This window comes from Zosterops lateralis (genome assembly GCF_965231275.1).
Source record: "Zosterops lateralis genome assembly, chromosome: 4".
Classification (NCBI taxonomy): Eukaryota; Metazoa; Chordata; class Aves; order Passeriformes; family Zosteropidae; genus Zosterops; species Zosterops lateralis.
The window spans coordinates 38,133,034-38,152,849 of NC_139765.1; the positions used below are offsets into that span (position 1 = coordinate 38,133,034).

The following is a 19,816-nucleotide window of genomic DNA, read 5'->3' on the forward strand; positions in this document are numbered from 1 at the left end:
ATTCACGCGGGAACATTATTGAGTAGAAATGCAGGGAGATTTTTGAACAACAAATAAATCTCATGATGAGCTTCTGAATAGATCAAAAGCAGAGAAAGAGTAAAATTCGATAGCCAAGTCTCATTATAGATGATTCACCTACCTCCAACAAAGGCAGCAACCCTATTCACAACCAGCAGCATTTCTAAATAAAAAACCCAAAGTTTAATTCTTCAGATTTACCTTCTTGAAGAATTTTGTTTAGTCTGGCACTTTGAAAAGCATTTAGGCTCAATGAAATGAGGTTTCCTTCAGGGATTTCAAAGTGAATATATTTAACAATAGCCTCCTTTTTCCCCTCATCTCACTTCTTCACATTCAGACCGTTCACTAAGGGTGAATGCTTGGAACTCTATAAACAATAGTTTGAGTAGATGTGGTGCTGCTCATTAGAGCACTCTGGGGTAGACACACACCAGCCTTCACATTTCTGTTGACAGTCACAGCCCACAGTACCACTACATGCAAACTCCTCTAATGCAAGCCTTGACATACTCCGAGAAAGCACTACAGTGAGCTCAGCGGGGCTAACCCCCTGTGAATATTTTGAAATTATGCTTGATTTTTCAGGAGTTTTTGTAGAAAAACTCATAATGGTAATCAAAATAAAATTATCATCATGTATTTGTTAGGGAGCAGAAAATGTACCTTGAGCAGCACAAGTAAGGAGGTAACACTATACCTCCAATTTTGGGGAGCCCAGCCAAGATAAGACAATGTGTATGGCAGCTGCCAACCCTGCAGGTGCAACATGACTTCCAGAATAAGACCTGGAGGACGCTCCTACTAACAATTTTGTATCTCTTGAGAGAATATTTCTGTCATTCATTCTCACATGAAGGAGGCCCTCTTGCTACTCTAAAAGAGCAAGCAGAGGGAGAAGAGGATGAAGCACTTCTGGGATTTTTCTGCTGTTGCAAAAGATGTTAGTTCTCACATAGCTGAAATCACATAATATTCCCACTCCCTGTTTGAATTCAAAGTAATCTGAACTTAGGTTTGCTCTGTGCAAAGATGACGTCTGTCCAGCCTGCTTGTTTTATCTCATTTGAAAACCCTGGAGCACTTTGGAGGTCAAGAATCAGGAACCTCAATACTTATGCAGAAAGTCTGGTATTTCCTGTCAAGGCAGAAATTCCCTTCCACCAAAGCTAGTGGTCACAGAGATGGGGCAAAAAATCAATGCCCCAAAAAGCACACTTGCTTAACACTGCCAGAAAAAGAACTAGCTTTTTCAACATAATTAACTAACAGTGCTGAAGCTTAATATGCAGCTAAGAATATGAGATCACTGAAACTAGAAACTGCTGCTTAGATAATTGTTAAACATAAGTCATCGAAGCCCCAATGCTTTGCCCTTCCTATTTCCCCTTCCCTGTCATTTGACTCTTATCTAGAACAACTTCTAAAACCTGGGGGTTTAAGGTTTATTAATTTCATGCAGAGTTATTAAGAAAAAATGATGTGCAATAATGAGCCATTCTCTTTCCACTTTATTTTACAACATATAACTCAAATTCACATTCAGTTCTTCCTATTTTAGCTGGAGTGAGTATTCCCTCATTTCTTTTTCAAGTTGTTGGTTCAAATCTCAGTCATCCAGAGATTTCACACAGGTAACGTAACAGAGACAGTGAGGTTTTTTCACATGTTATCTGGGACTACAAGAGATGGGGTCCTCTGAAAGTCAAATTAGAAAAAAAAAAAAAAACAAGAAGCTGAGCAAACATATCACTGCTGTCCAACCACACTCTTCAGTCTATGCTACCTCATATGATAAGTTTGATTTGTTAAGATCCTTCAAAATTCACAGGCTGCAAGCAGGGACTATCTTTACGGTTTTTCCATTCCTGTTTTACGCCTCTTTGTCCTGCTACTCTTACAGATGTGGACTTGGCATTAACACAATCTATCAAATTTGTCCTGATTTGCTAGGCTACAGGAGCAAGGGCTAGCACCCCACAGTGTTCTCCTCAGCCTTGTGGCTTCTGCTACAGCTTGGAGAGTATGGTTCCTCCAGCAGAGTCAGGGACTTGAACAATGACAGGAGGCATCGCACAAGGGAGAGAAAATTTGAAACAAGCATACATACAAAGAGATCATTTGTCTGTCCTTTGCTTGACAGCACACTCATTTTATGGGTGTCTTCGACCCTAGGACTGTTACCCCAAATTGTGAACTGCCTTGCTTAGAAGAATAGACAAGAGCCACCTCAGACACTTTTCTTCCCTCAGCATTGAGCCAGAATCTCTACAGAAGCCTAGCTGGGTCCTCAGGACACATTTACCACAGTTACCTGTAGACCTCAGCACCAGTCATTCTCTATAAAGGCCATCTTCCCTTCCACAGCAAAAGAAGGCGACTCAGAAGAGAAAGCATAAACTTGTAGCACTCCATGAAATATCCTTCAGGCTAGGGAGGCAGGGTTCATCCTTTTGAAAATGCTGCAATGTTCCAAGTAAACTGCAAAAGGGGAAAACTGGCACAGGATTCTCTTCCACTTATCCTGGGAGAAGCTTTCGACAGACTGGCTAAGTAAATCCACAGATTATCCAGTCACAAAGATGAAGCAACTAATCACAGTACAGGCAACCCTCACTTTTATAAGCAGGGAGTTTACTGAACCACTGCCCACTGTTAGAATTAATACTGTGAGCTGTGAGGCCACTTTAGAAACTACCCTCAGCCAGCCCAGAGACAGTCCCCCGGTGTCCTCCCTAACAGGCATTCCTCTGGGGAAGGCACCAGGCTTGTGTGGTGCTTCTCCTGATGCCATTTCCTGAAGCAGGCTGTGTCCCCACTAATTGCCAGGCCAGTCACTGCCTATTACAGTTGCACTGCAGGGAGTGATGCAGAAGAGCCACTGAGCCTCCCATGTCATTTTAGCCAAGGAGGAATATGAGCTTCTCATGTACATGATCAGCTGCAGAACTCCTAATGTATCTACTAATGAAGGAAGGCTATATCTAACTATGAGGGCAAAAAAACATTGAGAAAGGAGACAGGGACAACTGACCAGTGAAGTTTTAAAATTCTAATTTCAAGGAAAAAAATGCACTATTTCTTCAGACTCATATTCATTTCAAATTTATTTCTGAAGAATAAAAAAGAGGACTTCATCCCAAAATTACCAACATCCACACTGATTTTCTAAACGTTTTAAAAAGAAAATTAAGGTTTTGTATCTATTTACTGAAAATGGATTTAATAGCTAAGACTTGTTTCCAAACATCACAGTTTCTAACAGCAACACTGCATTTAAACCCAATGTTCTTTTAATCACATAAATGCCAAGGGACTCCCAAAAGCTTTTGTGACTCTTAATGCATTAACTCAACCTGCTTGGCAAAAAAAGAAGCAAAAAAGAAGCAAAAAAGATAGTAGGCATAAGCACAAAAGTGTAAGTTCTATTCATGTCAAGCTGACAGACAGATCAAAGAAGAAAAGTAGCTCAGGGAATTTTAAATATCTATTAATTTTGCTACTAAAAATATATCCAAATTGAAGATGTTTTTCACAGCCCCAAACAAAATCTTTTTCAAGTATAGTTGAGCACATTCTTGCAGCTCCCTGGTTTTCAGCAGTGATGGCATGTAAAAAGAATCGATATTAACCACACAGTAGTCAACTTGAGTCACCATTGACTTACTTGCCAGCAGTGTGTAAACACAAAGAAATTCACATGAGCATGCATTCAGCAAGGTGGAAAAATATACTGAGCAAATACCTGTGAGCAGAGAGACCGTGGCTATGCAGTGTAACAAACTCAAAGGAATTTACAGTGCCTGTGGTCTGGAAGTGACTTAACCAATGTGAAGATCACTCCGAAATTGTCACTAGTGATCAGATTCCCATGGATATGCAAGAATTCTGTGCTTGCGCAGGTCCTAAAGTCATTGCAGATATAAAGTATAGATCTGTATATAAGCTAATATGCTTATTCAAAGATGAAAAATTAATCTTATAAAGGTGTTTACATTTGAGAGAGGTAAAATGTCTTGTTAAACTACAATTTTAGCTACTTTTATGTAGTCAAACTATATAATTATCACAATTACAGCCTACTGATTCAAGGTAGGGAACAAAAATCTCTAGGGGGAAAAAAAAGAGCAATATGCTTTACATGGAAAAATAATAATAATAATCTGTGAGTACCCACTCTTTCCAGCATGTCTTGAAAAATTTCTGAGCTCAAATAGCTTTATCTAGCACTATTAGTAGGTGCCATCTTTGTGAATGTCTATTGAAAATTCTCTGTAAGGTACAGAATATATAAAACTTACAGCTGACAACTGAAATCAGGTTCTTCTTTCAACTGAAACCAGGTACTTCAGCCTAAACTAATGCTATGTCTGCTACAAAAGCAAACTAGGAGACAAAGAGAGTGGAGGGGTGGAGCGGTTGTTCAAAGTGTGCCTGAAAGGGCATCACCATGTTGAAGTTCTATTGACCTTGAACTGCAACAATTTCAGCCACAGCTGGAATCAAACCAAAATAACCAAAATTAACAGTCACAGGGCCCTTCTCTGTAACCCTGTCTTTGGCTTCAACAATGCTTTCAAGTTTAGAGTAGTTGCTTTAACTTTCCCAAATCATCAAAAACCTTTATGCAATAACTTCATAAGGCCTCCTAGCTCTAAGAAATAGCTAACATTAATAGCTAATGTTGTATGCTGTACCATACAAGTTTGGACAAAGGAAGAGACAACTGTGAAATCACGTGTCCTCCAGAATCAATTCAATCCCCACAGAAACCATTATTTCTAAATAGGATGTTTTGGAAAGTAAATTATAAAAATTAATTTTACAGCAACAAATTCTACTTTCATTTGCATATGTACAACTCTACATCTTTTAGGAGGTGGTACACATGGAAATGAGGTTAGTATTTAGCCCACGGACCTAGCTTATTGAAAGCAATAGCAAACTGCCCCCGGCCCTCTGTAGCATCAGCATTGGACTTATAAATATATAATTAAGATATACTTGCAAAATTATTATTGTAGATCTCCCAAAAATATCTCAATTAAAAATTTATGGGACCATATTCCATTCAGCACTTTGATGGCATTTGATAGAAAGGTGACGACACGCATAAGAACCACTTCCAAAGTTGCAGCATTAAGGAATTTAGCCCTCGGCATAGTTATGGATGCCAGAAGCATTTTGTCTTACTTCCATACCCTAATCTGTGCATACGAAGAAAGCACTCAAACATTCTGGGCGAGATAATTAGACTGAACACATGAAGTATGTCCAGTCCTGTGGTTGTGAACATTAAGTTGGCATCTGTTCAGCGCTGTACAAATATGTATTTTAAGACTCTTTCCATATGATTGGGTTATGCATAATAGCTACATGTATGGATGTCCTTTTGGAAGCAAAAGTATTTACTGAACTATCCCAGACAATAAAAAGAATAGTGAACAGTTTGAGGACATCAGTCAGGCTGCACCTGGAGTGCTGTGTCCAGTTTTGGGATCCCCCATATAAGAGAGACATGGAGGTCCTGGAGCAAGTTCAGCAAAAGGCTATGAAGATGACTCAGGGACTCGAGCATTGTGACGAGAGACTGAGGCAATTGGGCCCATTCAGCCTTGAAAGGAGGTGACTGAGAGAATACTTCATCCATGTCTATCAGTATCTGAAGGCAGGGTGTCAAGAGGAGGTTTCCAGGCTCTTCCCAGTGGCGCCTAGCAATAGGACAAGAGACAATAGGCAGAAACTGATGCACAGCAAGTTCCACCTGAACTTGAGGAAGAACTTTACTGTGGGGATAACCGTGCACTGAAACACATTGCCCAGAGAGGTCATGGAGTCTCCCTCACTGGAGACATTCAAAAACCATCTGGAACATGATTCCATACAATGTTATCCAGGATGACCATTCTTGAGCAGGGAGGTTGGACCAGGTGATCCATTGTGGTCCCTCTCAACCTTACCCATTCTGTGATACTTTGACTCTGTGATTATACATAACAGTTTTGGTTTCTGCCTGAGTGCAGAATCTCCTGGCTTCCTCCTCCTGATGGAGTCACTGACCACTGAAAAGAGGGTAGGGTATGCAGGGTAGCAGCCATAGTTGCACAGCACGATGCAGCAGGATGCACAGATCCCTGAGCAAAGGAAGCCTGAAGCTGGCTCATCCCAATACCACTGTGGGTCCCAGACAGGCAATCAGACAGCTGCATTCTGGGAGCTGCTCCAAAGAGAATCCTTGCTGCAGCCACCAAAGATATTTTTGCACAGCACTCCTCTGCTTCTCTGGCTCCATGGCTCCAACTCCTCCACCTGTGCACCCACAGCACAGACATTCCCTCAGTCCTAAGCAAGACCTAGACATGGCTGAAATGAGCTGCCACACTCTCAACTCCTTCACTACCCCATATACCCATGTGCTGCTGCTGGAGGATGGCCATGTCTTGTACAAATGACTTAAATAATATGTTAGAGAGGGAACAATACCCACAGAGAACCCAGGATTCTCACTTTCCTTCACATACTGGTGACAGCACAGGGGCAGTTGGGAACAGCAGCAGCAATTTATTCCAAACCTTTCCTTTATTGCTCTTTTTCCCCGAAGTTTAAACCTTTATTCCAGTAACTTATGAGTGATTTGTTAGTAGTTGTTATCCAAAAGATTTGTATTATTGTTGCTCCCTGGAAGCCTATGCTGGATATTTTATTTTTTCCTGGTTACGTATGTTCTATAAAAGACACTTCATGTCTCTTTGCTAATACATTATCAACTCTAGGTCAAAATAGAAAAAAAATATGCAAAAAATCCTATCAAAATTCATAGACTCCTTTCACCCATTCCTCAACCTTTCTCAACTGGATCCAACACTGAATTGGAAGATGCTTGCCACTTGCATGCACTTGTAAATTCCACTTTTTTTTTCCTAAGCTATTTTTCAGGCTCGCTTTCATTACTACTGTAGCAGAGCAAGTGTTCAGAGTGTGAGCTATTGAACTACTGGCAAAGATTACTATTGTAGAATCTGCAATTTCTTAATGAAAATGAAGTTGCTTCTGAAAATAAACAAATGTAATTAGCAAGCTAGTGCTGTGTGAAATTTGCACCATTCTCTTGTTAACCTCTATGTCAAAATGTATTACTTGTGTGCACAAAAATTTGCATTTGCAGTTCACTAACCTCACAGATTATGATCTAACCACTTTTGGAAACAAAATGCTACAAGAAATAGAAGCAAACTCAGTCTCTGGCTGCAATTTGTTATTTTAATAGAGCCTTTTTCTTTAGTGTTTCTAACTCCTTAGGGCTTGATCTTCATAAATCACATCCTGTCTAAACTGAACTATATTATTTCTACAGTAAAGTTTCTAATTTCTTCCCTGCTCCCAATTAAGTCAAATTAGCTCTCTCTTTCATCTAGCTTCCTCATTACAGGGCTGGGCACAGGGATACATATTTATAAGTACTTTATAGAACAACACTGTTTCTAGCTACTTGTGAGCACAAGGCTTTGTCTGTTAGGGTAATATGATATCCTTTCAAGAAGCAGGTAACTGACTTGACCAGCTGGGCACCCTTGTAGCAACAGGTGAGCCCTCTTTCACCTTCTTAGCTTTGAGAGACCCAGTATAAGGCACAAGATGTTTCTTTTTGAGATTAAAACATCTTTTGTTGACCCTATGCGTTTCTGATCACAGACTGGAGGGACTCACATCCTTATATGGTGATGCAAGATGGATCCTACTTTCCCTCTTCATCCAGCCTATTTCTCTCACCCTTAAGCAACAACTTGTGTCAGCTCTACAACACCAGGTCCGGTCTTCCTATCATACAAAGGGTCCCACTTCTACAGCAAGCACATCTAAAACTGACTTGACTCCACAGTGTTACTCTGAATCAAAACTCAGGTTACCGTTCAAGCTGCTGATTTACTGTTCCACAGCTTGGTGACTATATATCCTCTCTCTTTTCCAGTTCTAGCTGGAAAGGCAGAAAGGATTCAGGGGAGGAATAGCATCCTCAATAGCATGAGGAGTGACTAAACATATGATTGGTTTCCTACTCAGGAAAAGAAAAAGAGACAACTAAGCAAGAAAATGTGTTCTGTAGTCATGATGGCATATAGAAAGCCTCCAGGGATGACTTCATCATTATCTCTTCACATACAAAATACCTAGTAGGAATCAGCTTAAAAGCAACAAAATGAGACAGTTCACCAGACAGTGAATAGTTGAGCCATAGATGTCATTGACAAAGTTACTGCAGGTACTAAAAATTTATGTGTCTTTGAACATAAATGGCTGTCCCCAGACAGAAATCCATCCATAGGATAATTAGATATATATAGAAGCTACATTTGTGGGAACAAGAGTTCCCCAATTTCTGATTGGTGAGAAGTTTGGAAAACATTTGAAAATAATGAGATATGGTCATCCTGTTCTTTCATCCCCCTTAAGCAGCAATTTAGGATGGGCACAAGTCACCAGCCATAGCCCTGACCAGCACGGCAATTCTTATAGATCCAAACCTGGGAACAGACTCCATACCCAGAAAAAAGGCCTTAGCAGACTTGTGGCAACAATTCCTACAGAAAATACTGAGCAGTAGCTCCCAATTCCAGTAATGGAACTCTTCAATACAGATCATAGTACAGCAGGACAATGTCTGTCTGTAGGGTTCCATCATACCTGATTTCAGCTTTATCATCCTAGCTTTTACCCTGGGAATTGATTTCTCTCCCTCAAGTGACATACAGCCCAAATCAGAGTAATTTCATATGTCTCCTGTAAGCCCATCAAAATTTACTCAAGCAGTTTTAAGTCATATTCACTCTCAGCTCTTCATGCTGCTGCTCTTTTATTCACTAACTATGGGTGTACCCAGAAGTAACACTTTTGCAAGAAACTCCATTATGTCACCACTGGATTTAAGGTACTCACTGTGCTCACTCTTGGCATCTGTGACACATACATGGCATGCAGAAAAAAGACTAAGCAGAGATTTGAATGTCAAATTTCAACATCCTCTGTGACTGCCATTGCTCTTGGTCTGTAATACTAGGTTTCAGTTGGCCAATACATAATTATTGTTATATGTCAGAATAGCTTCAGCAGGGGAAATGGTCACAGACTTACAATGATGGCTAGTTCCCTATCAATCATTTCACAACTATAAATGAGAAACACACAGGTGGTCTTGATTTTTTAGATGTACAGTGGGAATGTACATCTAAATCTCATCAAAAATCTCAGATTTCAAAATCTCAGATTTCCTTCTCAGCTCCATTTGCTCATCCATGGAGGAAGACAGTAAGCCAGTTCACAAACTGTACTTACAGCCTAGCAGTACTAAATAACCCCTATGGGAAATCTAATCTGTTATTTGTGAAGATGAGAGGCTATTCTATCTAGTGAGACCACAAACGCTGAGTCTTCCCATAGTTACCAAATGCTACTCAGTCCTTATCCAAAATCCTCCCATTTCTTCCACTCTGGTTACCTCCTCAGCAAACATATTGTAGAACTGTCCTGAATTATGTGCCAGATTTTCAGCATGGGAAAGGACTAGAATGATGTCAACAAGAGAGGAATATACAGATTCTAAGGTAAGACAGGCAAGTAAAGTCACAAGAATTACCACAACCCAGAGAAAGATGGTTCTGAATGTTGTTTTTAACTCAGTATATAATTCTGAAATATTTTGTTTGTGATACATACCCAGATAAATTGAAGCTAGCTTCAGAAATGAACCATTGGCCTCAATCACCATCCAGGCATAGAAAAACTTTTAGATTCATAAGAAGTCAGAAATACATTTTTGAGATCTCATCACACACAATTCCTTCAAATTCAGAAGCAATTTTTGTGGTTTTCTACTTAAAGGACAGCCAGAACTAAAGAAATTTCTTGATTTGTACTCTATCATGCTGTTAAAATTCAAGAACAAATATTATCAAGAAAGATGAAAAGGAGAAAGTTTTACAGCTCTAAAGAACTTAATGTTTAAATATAACTTGCAGGGAGTAACGACTGGGAAAAAACTTAGTGAAACTAATTAGGCCCTAATGACCAAATTCTTAGAAGGAACGATCTGATTATGAACTGCATGAAAAACACACTCTGCTGATGCCTTTTCTGAACTGCTACCCACTGAATTTCACCTACACAAACACATCCTATACATACTGCATCTTGAAGGGGCAACCTGAGCTGTGCTGAAACAGGAGTCAGGAGTCATTTCTGCCATTAGCAAAATAAGCAGGTTCCTGCTTAGCAACTTGCAGCTTACAGAGACAGCTCCCAAGTCCACAAATTACAAGTTAATACTGAAACGTAAATCAAGATGTATTTTTTGGTACAATTTTTGTGACAAAACCTTATGTTATATGCTGTTAAATGTTGTAAATTATATACTATATAAATTAGTTGAAACACCTCATGTCAAGTCCTCTCTACGGTTTATGGTTTGATAGTTAAGCAGAAAAGACAGCCTTTTTTATTTCTGTACTATGTGAAAATAGGAAGACCAGACATGCTGAAAAATCAGCTCAAAAGCAGTTTTAGAAAATCAATCAGAACAGGACAAGACATGAGTAATGATGATGATAATAATTAGAACCCAGACATGCATGGTCAATCGTATATTTCCTCAACCAGTAACTGCATCATACCACACTTCACAAAAATAAGAGGACGATGTAAATATTTTGCTCTGTTTCAGTAACATAATCTCTGTCACCTTTTTTTTTGTGTCTTTGCTCTTTCCTCTTTCTTACTCTCATAAAAGATTGTAAATGAAAATGGAATCTTTCAACAAACCACTGCAAAGACAGTCTTTTGGCTCTTTCAGTATTCCACTCTCATGACAAAGCAGAAGCAATTCCTTTCTTCTTTCCCCCATCTGACTACAAGACCCCAGGAGGATGAAGGGAACTTGCATACTGTCTTTTCAGCTCTCTTCCCCTGCAGCCATTCTTCTCCCTCCAGCTGGCCAGCACCAGGGCCCCTGCAATGCTCTCCCATTTAATTCCTGCCCTTGATGGGGCTGCACAGACATGACTAATTGCAATTTACAAAACACTTCTACTCTGCCCAGGCATTGGGCTCCAGCTTGCTCTACATCCAATGTGTCAGCCCTGCAGGGACAAAAACATCAGACATTTCCTTTGCAGCGCAGGGCAGGGCACAAAGCGCAGATCTATCAAAGCTGATATACAGTGTCTTTTCGAGAGCAGAATGCAGCAAAAGATTATGAAATCAGCTGTAATAAGTCTTCTCTTTCTGGTCTGAATTCATTCCTAAGAGGTGTTTTCCTCTCTTCCTAATGCCATTGTCCTCCCTGTAATGGCTCAGCACTTAATGTCACTATCTTTTGCAACAGGTCAGGCTAATGGCAGGCTTGCTTTGGGCATATTGATTCAAGCTCATTAATATGCATACTCTCTCTCCATTCATTTCTCTATTTACTTTGAAGTCGCCTCACTGGAACCTGCAATGCTTTTCTGTGTTAAGACTCTTGGCTGGCATTTCTCAGCTTGCTGCGTCTGTTTTTTATCTAGGATGGAAATGGGACTGAACGCTGCAAATGTTAGTCAATGGCACCTGAGGTGACATTTGGTGCCCAGCTGAATGAATTTCTTGGCCTCCTCACCCTCACCACTGAGAGGTATTCTTCCTACTTGTTCTCAAGTTGGCTGTTTACATTGCACATTTTAGAACAAGTAACATCTCTGTGTTTGTCAAGCATCTACCCCAGGGGAGCACAGCCCCTTATTGTGCTCCAACAAAAAATAACACCGGCTGACTCTTTCTAAATGTCTCTTCCACCTGAGAGAGCTATTTCCAGCATGGGAGGAGAAATCAACTTTGACTCAGATATCAGAATCTCAGTGTGATAAGGGAATGTGATTCAGCTGTCTTCTTTTATTTTTTGCTTTATGACTCAGGAGCAGCTCATTGTTCAGATGACACAGTCAGTCATAACCGGGAACTTCTGTGAGGGGGATGAGTACAAGCATTTATATAATATACAGAGGTCACTTTATATTAATATCTCTACCCAAGCAGCCCAGTACCAACTTCGTCCTCTGCAACAGGCCCATGTCATCCAAGGTTATTTTGGGGTGAAATATTTGGACATACCATTTTCCTCAAAGTACTTACAGGTTACTGTAAGGGACAGCCAGTTAGGTAGTTTCTCCTGAGACTGTATGTTATGGCAAGGTAGGTCTGTTTCCTACTAAGTCCCTCCCAAGCAAATGTGGAAATACCCACTCAACTTTCATGATTCCTGCATACAAACAATGCTTTCTTCTCCACAGACATCCATTAGAAAAACAGAGAACCCACTCGGAACTGTGTGAGAGGAGTTGGCCTCGAGCAAGGCATCGAGCCTGTCTAACTAAGGAGTGAAGACCAATTAAATTTAATGGCTTCTTCTGGAAGGAGCCAGAAGATTCAAATCAAAGAAAGGGGTAAAAACAGCTGTTTTGGCAGACAGGACTCTAAGCCTCTGCTAAGCCAGTCCATCAAAACTTCTGCAGCTTAATTGAAGCTAATTTGACTCCACATCCAACATTTATTTCCAAGCCTTTAAATCCCCACAGCACTTTTTGTGTAGAAGAACAGCAGTACGCTGCAAATGTTTTAGAGTAACCAATTCCCTCACTCGATCTCACAGAATTTTTCAGAAGATAAAATGTTTAAATGTAGAGCTTTATAAATACAGAGTTTTTTAATCCAATATAGTTCCTTTCATTACTTGCTGCTTTAATTTTAACAAGATCCACCAAATGAAATAGACAGTAAGTCAAAACAACGGAACGAAGCAAGTGGTAAAGACCAGTGATCACTAAGTTATGTAATGATGCAAAGTGTTGCACCCCAGTTATGGAATATGCAACAGAGCAGAGCTGACAGGTGCTCAGGAGCAGAGGCTCATGACAGCTTGACAGGGTCCCTCACACAAAGGCCATGAAGGCTCCAGTCTCAGCAGCATCTAGCAGCTTTAACACACAGACAGGTCACACTGTCTGCTGACTTGTGCCTCACTTGATGCAACAGAGAATCCATCTCCCGGCTGTTGGCTGAGGCACTTGGTCTTGATCTAGATCTACTGCTGCACAGCCTTGCCTTAGTAATTACATATTCTCCAAAGGGAGCAACAGACAAGGATGCAATGTCATCTTAAAATCCATCACACACTGGAATACAATTAAGAGCTGCAAAACTGAACAGTGAGTACAGAAATATCAGTGCTAAGAGCCAAAGTGGCCACCTGTGGAGGAGCTAACAGTATAGAGATCACAGCACACATCAAAATCTTTTTGGTTTGTTTTTTTTTCCCCCACAAATTTACATTTCTTACTCATTTCCAGCACCTTAAAGCAGATAAAATTCATCTCAGTTAGCCCTGAAAAATTGTGATTATTGAAAATAAAATCGAAACTGATTACCAGCTTTGGTCTTCTTAAAAACAATGGAAAAACACATAAAGTTGTGTGGTTGTCACATCATAGTCACCTGGAATCTGAAAATGTAGCCAGCTCTAATAAGACAATGCATATCAGTTCATCAGCTAAAAAGGAGGAGAGATGAGAGCATGCCACAAAAAGATTTTGACTCACAGTGGCTAATTTCTGAACATCTTCATCAGATGCTCCCAGTGAAGCAAGTCCTATCTCTTGTGAAAACTGTGCAAATTTGGGATCAGCAAGTAGAGGCACATGTCCCAAGAGTTCATGGCATGTATCCCTAAGGGAATGGAAATGAAAAGAGAGTCATTACAGAAATTAATACCGTCATAATTCCATAATTAATTTAACATAAGCAATTTTACACGGGTCTGACCCCTACCTTAGAAGTCTTACAAAGAAACATGGTTTTTACAGTGTAGTTCTTCCCTGTGCATATGGTTTTTACATGTAGGTAGAAACACACACATGTGCTTCTGTTAAATAGGTTATATGTCATTTAACCCCAGCTGTTATGTGATTTGCTCATCTCCAGATTGAATGGAAGAGCCTGATCACTACAATCTTTCAGACTTGGTGACATGAAGACTGAACTGCCCAGGGGAAAGCCGGATGTCCCACAAGTACAGTTCAGCTTTTCTCTCAACATAAATCAAAATCCAAGACATTCCCTCTTCCTCTTGTCCATTCCTCTTTCTGTACCTGGGTAGCATTCCACATCAAACATTTTTGCCACTTGCCCCCAGAAATATGGGGCAATATTTACAGAGGTTTCTGTGTGCCTGATTTCTCATTTAGTCACAAGATCCTACTGCAATTACTGGGTACTCTTCTTACGCAGTCTACTTTTCAGCAAGCAGATTTCAGAAAAGCAGAGAATCCAAATCATTTCAAAAAGAACAGCTGTTCACATCTGTAAGTGCATTGTTAGTCATGACAAAGTGTAGACATAAGTGTACAAAAAACTGCTAACGGAAGTGCACATGCATCATCTACAAAAGCTTTCAAACAATTCTGAAAGTTTTGCTGCATTTGTTCACAGGAAATAATGGACTTGGTAGTAAAGTTCACTTTAAAAATCCAATCTGACATTTCCTTTGCTTTTGTCTCTTCAAAGACATTTCTCTTTTTCTTTTTTTTTTTTTATCCAAAGCTGTAAACAAATGTTTTAAAGGTAGGGAGAAAACATCGAGTTTTCTGCCTTCTACCCAAAATCATCCAATTTGTCTTTTACAAACTATTCTTGTTTGAAAAGTCACAGAACATGACATTTCAGATAAATCATGAACAGAAAAGCAACCCTCTATATAATTTAAAGTCTTCTTACTCAGTATCCTCACCAAGAAGTCTGAACCAATAGTGTGTAGGTAGGTAGTAACAAATAGAAGTTTCTGAGTATACAAATGAACATTAAAGTTTTTGGTATTCCTAGTTTGCATCACCGAAAGTGTATCAAATACAGTTCCTATACTAGAGGGACGTGTATAAGTCTTCCTTCTCAGCTCCAATGGTCTCACTGACAGATCCAGAGCAACTTTTGCTCATGTTACAGTCACACTTTTTGGTTAGAAAAGCACCTCTCTGAAGTTGCATGTGACAAGTTTGAGACAACTTCACATGTGAGCAATTCATTCAACGAGACTCATAGTCTAGATGGGAGTCCCTTTCTCCTTGGAACTCAGACTGGAAAATTTGGCTAGCTCTGCATGCCTCCATTTCTTTGCTCAGCAGGTGGTTTGCATCATTTGACTGGATAATTATCAAAGCTAAAGGCCCTGCTTTAATTAATTCAGTTCCAATCACAACAATTTCTTCTATTATCTCCTGCAAGATTTAGCTCATTAACAATGCAAAGGACAGCTGGGAAATACAGTTTGCAGTCTGACAGACACACCACTTCCAGTAACAAGTGATTCACTGGAAGAACCTGATTTCTCCAACCCTCAGGTTCCAACATAAAAATGGGCCACAAAGCCCACTCTCTGGAAGCCCAGCACACCAAATCTTAACCTCCACCAGGCAAAGCAACACTAACTGCTGAGCATCTGTGCTACACTCCATCAGTCCAGACATATTTAGCCTTGTATCAGTAGTTCAAGCAGAAGAAAACAGTGAAACTGGCTCCAAGTTCTTGGCTCCAGGTAAGTACCCTGATCTGTAGACAGGCTTCTACATCAGCACCACTACTACTGACACCTGAACAAGTGCCTACATCTCTGTTTTCCTGTGCCGAACCCACAACCCCCAGAAACAAATAAGCAAAGATGATTTATTCCCAGTTCTGCACAGGGATACACGGTCTTTGTTACGTCCACCCCTGCAGACAAAATTAGAACAGACAAAGCCTAATCCCATTAACTTGTCTCTCTTGGCAAAGGGAAAAGAATGAGGAGGCAGAAGATACTTCTCTCATGCCTTTAGCTTGTAGATTCTTCCATTAAAGCTATGCAAAGCAGCATTTTCAATGTGCAGTTACAAAGAGGGGAGCTTAAAGCAAAAAAGCATATGAACAAAAAAAATCCCCAAACCCACAAAATCTTTCAGGCAGAAACATGAACCAGCATTTGAGATTGTCATTGGAGTCTTTTAGACTTCCCTGCCAGTCTGGCCCTTTATAGATAGTCTAAACAATATAATTCTTCGCTTAACTACCAAGGCTTGATTCTTTTGTTTTGTCTTATTCTGAAAATAATTAAGTTCCTTTAATTTATTCACACACATTGCTCAGAGAAAATAAGATTTTTGTAATGCACTTTTCACAGCAAAAGATTTTTCTTGGAGTAAATTAGTTAGTAAAGCAGAAGAAATCTACATAGCTCTGTGAATGTAGTGGAAACATAATTAAAATCAGGAAGAAATATCTTTTAAAATGCATACGGTAGTGATACAGATCAAACCAAATGAACTCTCTAATTTGTATCTAGCCCTGTAGCCTGGGTGTTTAATCTGACGGAAAGCCCACTGAAGTCAAGGGAGCCTTTTTACCAGGTTTATATCATTGAAATGCAACATTCACCAGCCGGGGACCTGCAGCAAACCTCATTATGGCCCCATATATCAACCAGGAAATCTCAGGGCATTGCAGCTACTGCAGAAGATGAAGAGCTGTCCCTACTCAAGTCAATTTAGTTTTGCCACTGATTTGAAAAAGCACCAGGCTTTCACTCCACGCTTATGGTAACACTTACTGTGTGCTCTATGTTATGGAAAAAAAACCTAAACACATTTTTAAAAGGGAGTTTTAAATTTTTCCAATGGAGTTCCTGATAGTCATTATGCATTACTTAACTAATGTGAACCAGTAGGAGTTCCTGATAGTCATTATGCATTACTTAACTAATGTGAACCAGTAGGTCTGCAAGAAGATGGTATAACATCATTAGAAAATGACAATTGAAATCCTCTGTCAGTCATATTTAGAGGTGTGAAGACCACAAGCTCTATTTTTAAGTTCAGCCCAAATAAGGAATAAAAACCCTCATTCTAACTCAACTGTTATTATTACTCAGCTACCTTCCAGTAAGAACAGAAAGGTTACCAAAAAAGCAGCTGTCATTACTACTAAGGATCAGCTGTGATCCACTGCATAAATCTGAATGTAAGCAGCACCCTGAAAATTGCAAGGCTCTCAAATACAAAAAACTATGAACCAAAGAACATCAGGAAATGCACAGACACACTTAATTGCTTCCTGGAAGATGTTATTGTTTTTATTCTGTTGGAGTTATGTACCTAAATCTCTTATCAGTAGATGAAAATTCTAGTTCTAATTCTAGTTCTTCTAGTTTGTACTAAGTTAATAAATGTCATCATTCTTTTGCTGAACACTGGTATATGCTGCAGCCTGAAACACTGGCTTCCCACAGGAGGGGAATCATTGATGCAAAGCCTGGTACTTCCCTTGTATCATTTATTTTTTTGAAATATCTACAGATATTTTTAAATAGACCAGAAGTGGTTCAGTCCTTCCTTCCATCCAAGCCCTTATTTCAAGAATTTCCATTCTATAATTTGCCTACAAATTTAAGAGATTTAAGACCCAATTAGAGGTTATAGAAGTGATTGAATTCCTTCAGGGGTCACCACCTGCTTTCCAAAAGAAACACGCACACAAAGCTAGCCTCAGAGTATTTCAGCAAGTACTTCCCCCAGTTCAGAGGCTGAGGAAAAAGGCAGATAAGTGTCTAACAGCACCACCTGGTGATTCCTGCCAGAATAAAGCCACTATATTTTTAGATACAGCTCAGTATGTTGTGCCATTAAACCTTTTATATTCAAAAATATTACTCCATGGTTTTGGCAGTCAGTTCAGGAAATCAAACTTAGGGATGAATCCAAATGTTTACAGAACTGGAGCTGAATATAGATGTATGAATCCTTTGTGTAGATTTGGAAAAAAAATCAAACACACTCAAGTAGTCCAAGCTGATTAAACCACAGCTACAATTTCATGCTAACTGCCTGATGACTGATTCGCTGCAAAAATGTTATTCCTGTGGTTACAAGATCAGCAGATACCTTTGGTAAAACTATCTCCATATTATCTAAATGATATGTACTGATCTGCTGTTACTGCACAGGATACAACACATATAACACAGGACAAGAACTACAATCTCTTTGATCTTCCTTTTCCCCTCTTTTCATCAAAAGACCATATGTCAAAATATTTCATACTAACTCACAATATTCTTTTTTGGAAAAGCTGCAATGCAGTTCCATAAAAGTCATAATTAAAGTGTTTCTTATTTCTGTCATGATTTCCCTGTTAACAGGCTTCATATTTAACATTCTCTCTTGGTAAGAGAACAGTGCCCCATGTCTTGCTTGTGTTGTGTTATAGAAGCAAAATGAAGTTTAGCTACGGAACCTGGTCCAAAAATAAAAACGGGAACACAGAAGACCAAATTAAAATTCTGAAAGCAGGTTTTTTTTCAAGATATTCAGGGTTTGGTTTTTTTTCCACCACTTCTTTCTAGTTGTCAATCAGAAAATAAAATTGTAGACACTTTTTCAAAAAATTTAGGTGAAAACTCATTTTCCACTGAAATATAATTTAAATAGTATTTCTGACCCTCTATGTAAATAACTGAGTTATTTAAGACCCTTGTAAAAAGTCAACAAAAAAGTCTTTGAATTAAATTCTGTCTCACCAGTGTGAAGGATTTTGTCATCAACCGTGTAAGAAGAATTTTGTATTTTGTAGAGAGGTTCCTCTTTTCAATCAGGGCAAATTCACTTGCTTCCTTTAAGAAACTGGTGAGCATATTTTTTTCAGTGCTAAAGCAAAGGCAACAACTTACGGTTCAGGTGTGTAGAGGGGATCTGAGCCGTGCCGTATGTACTGAGTGCAGTGGAAGACTCTGTATGCCAAGCCAGCTAAAAAGTCACGGGGAGACAGGTACCCAGCAACTGGTCTCACTGTGAAGCCAGACCTTTCTGAAGTGAAGGAGATAATAAAACATCACATTACATATATGACTGTATCACTTTCTGGTGACAGATCTGTTGTTAATTATTCTACCAGAAGCATGACACAAAGAATCTTGATAATCATCACACATAATTTTCAATTATTATGTACAAGAAGGATTTTGCATTGCTATGATGAAAACAGCTTGAGGTGTTTCAAAGTTGGTCTTAATATCTTTGTCAAAAAAAATGCTAAGGTCCTGTAAGTGATGCTCTTAAAATTTTTATGTCTGGTACCAAATGGGAGAAAAGTTTCCATATTGGAAAATACAAACTACTTTAAAAAACTAACAGAATAGGATTAAAACAAATCTGTCCTTATTTTTACAGATAAAATATTGTTTGTGTCAATAAAATACTAATTTTTATAGCTGATGTCCTCATTAAAATATTTAACAGTGTTCCTTTTTCACATTAGTCCCAGAATGAAACTGCTTCAGACTCACTGACTTCAAAAAGTATGTTTCTCTCAAAAATTAATTCTTTATACTTTCAAAGTTTTTACAGTACGGTGTTTCAAGTTTTTCTCTAACAGGCACTACTACCTGCTCTATGTAGTCTGAAAGCATATTTCTGAAAGAAAAGTGAGATTTTGAATTTCTAGCTAGGGAGAAAAAATCTGTACAATTTGGCATTATTCCTTAGAGACTGTAACACAACACGAGACACCCAGAAGGACACAATCAAATTCAAAGAATGATGATTCAGCTACTAGCAAATACAGGTTTCCACAAACAAGAATTATGGATGAAGCACGGGTGGAGGAAAGTAGTTTTTGTCATTACAAATTCTGTTTTTCCTTCAGCTTGTCCATATATATGTTTAGAAAATATGCTTTGCTAATTATTCTCTTACCA

General features: G+C 39.2%; 1 protein-coding gene across 1 annotated transcript in view; it reads right to left on the reverse strand.

Annotated features, from left to right (window-relative positions):
• TPH2 (tryptophan hydroxylase 2) overlaps positions 1–19,816 on the reverse strand; it is a 50,213-nt gene that overhangs the window by 14,670 nt on the left and 15,727 nt on the right. The window contains exons 7-8 of the mRNA XM_083858724.1: positions 18,791–18,926; positions 13,641–13,767 (exon numbers count right to left, since the gene is read on the reverse strand). Coding sequence (XP_083714850.1) covers positions 13,641–13,767; positions 18,791–18,926 — 263 coding nt within the window. The remainder of the gene's footprint in view (positions 1–13,640; positions 13,768–18,790; positions 18,927–19,816) is intronic.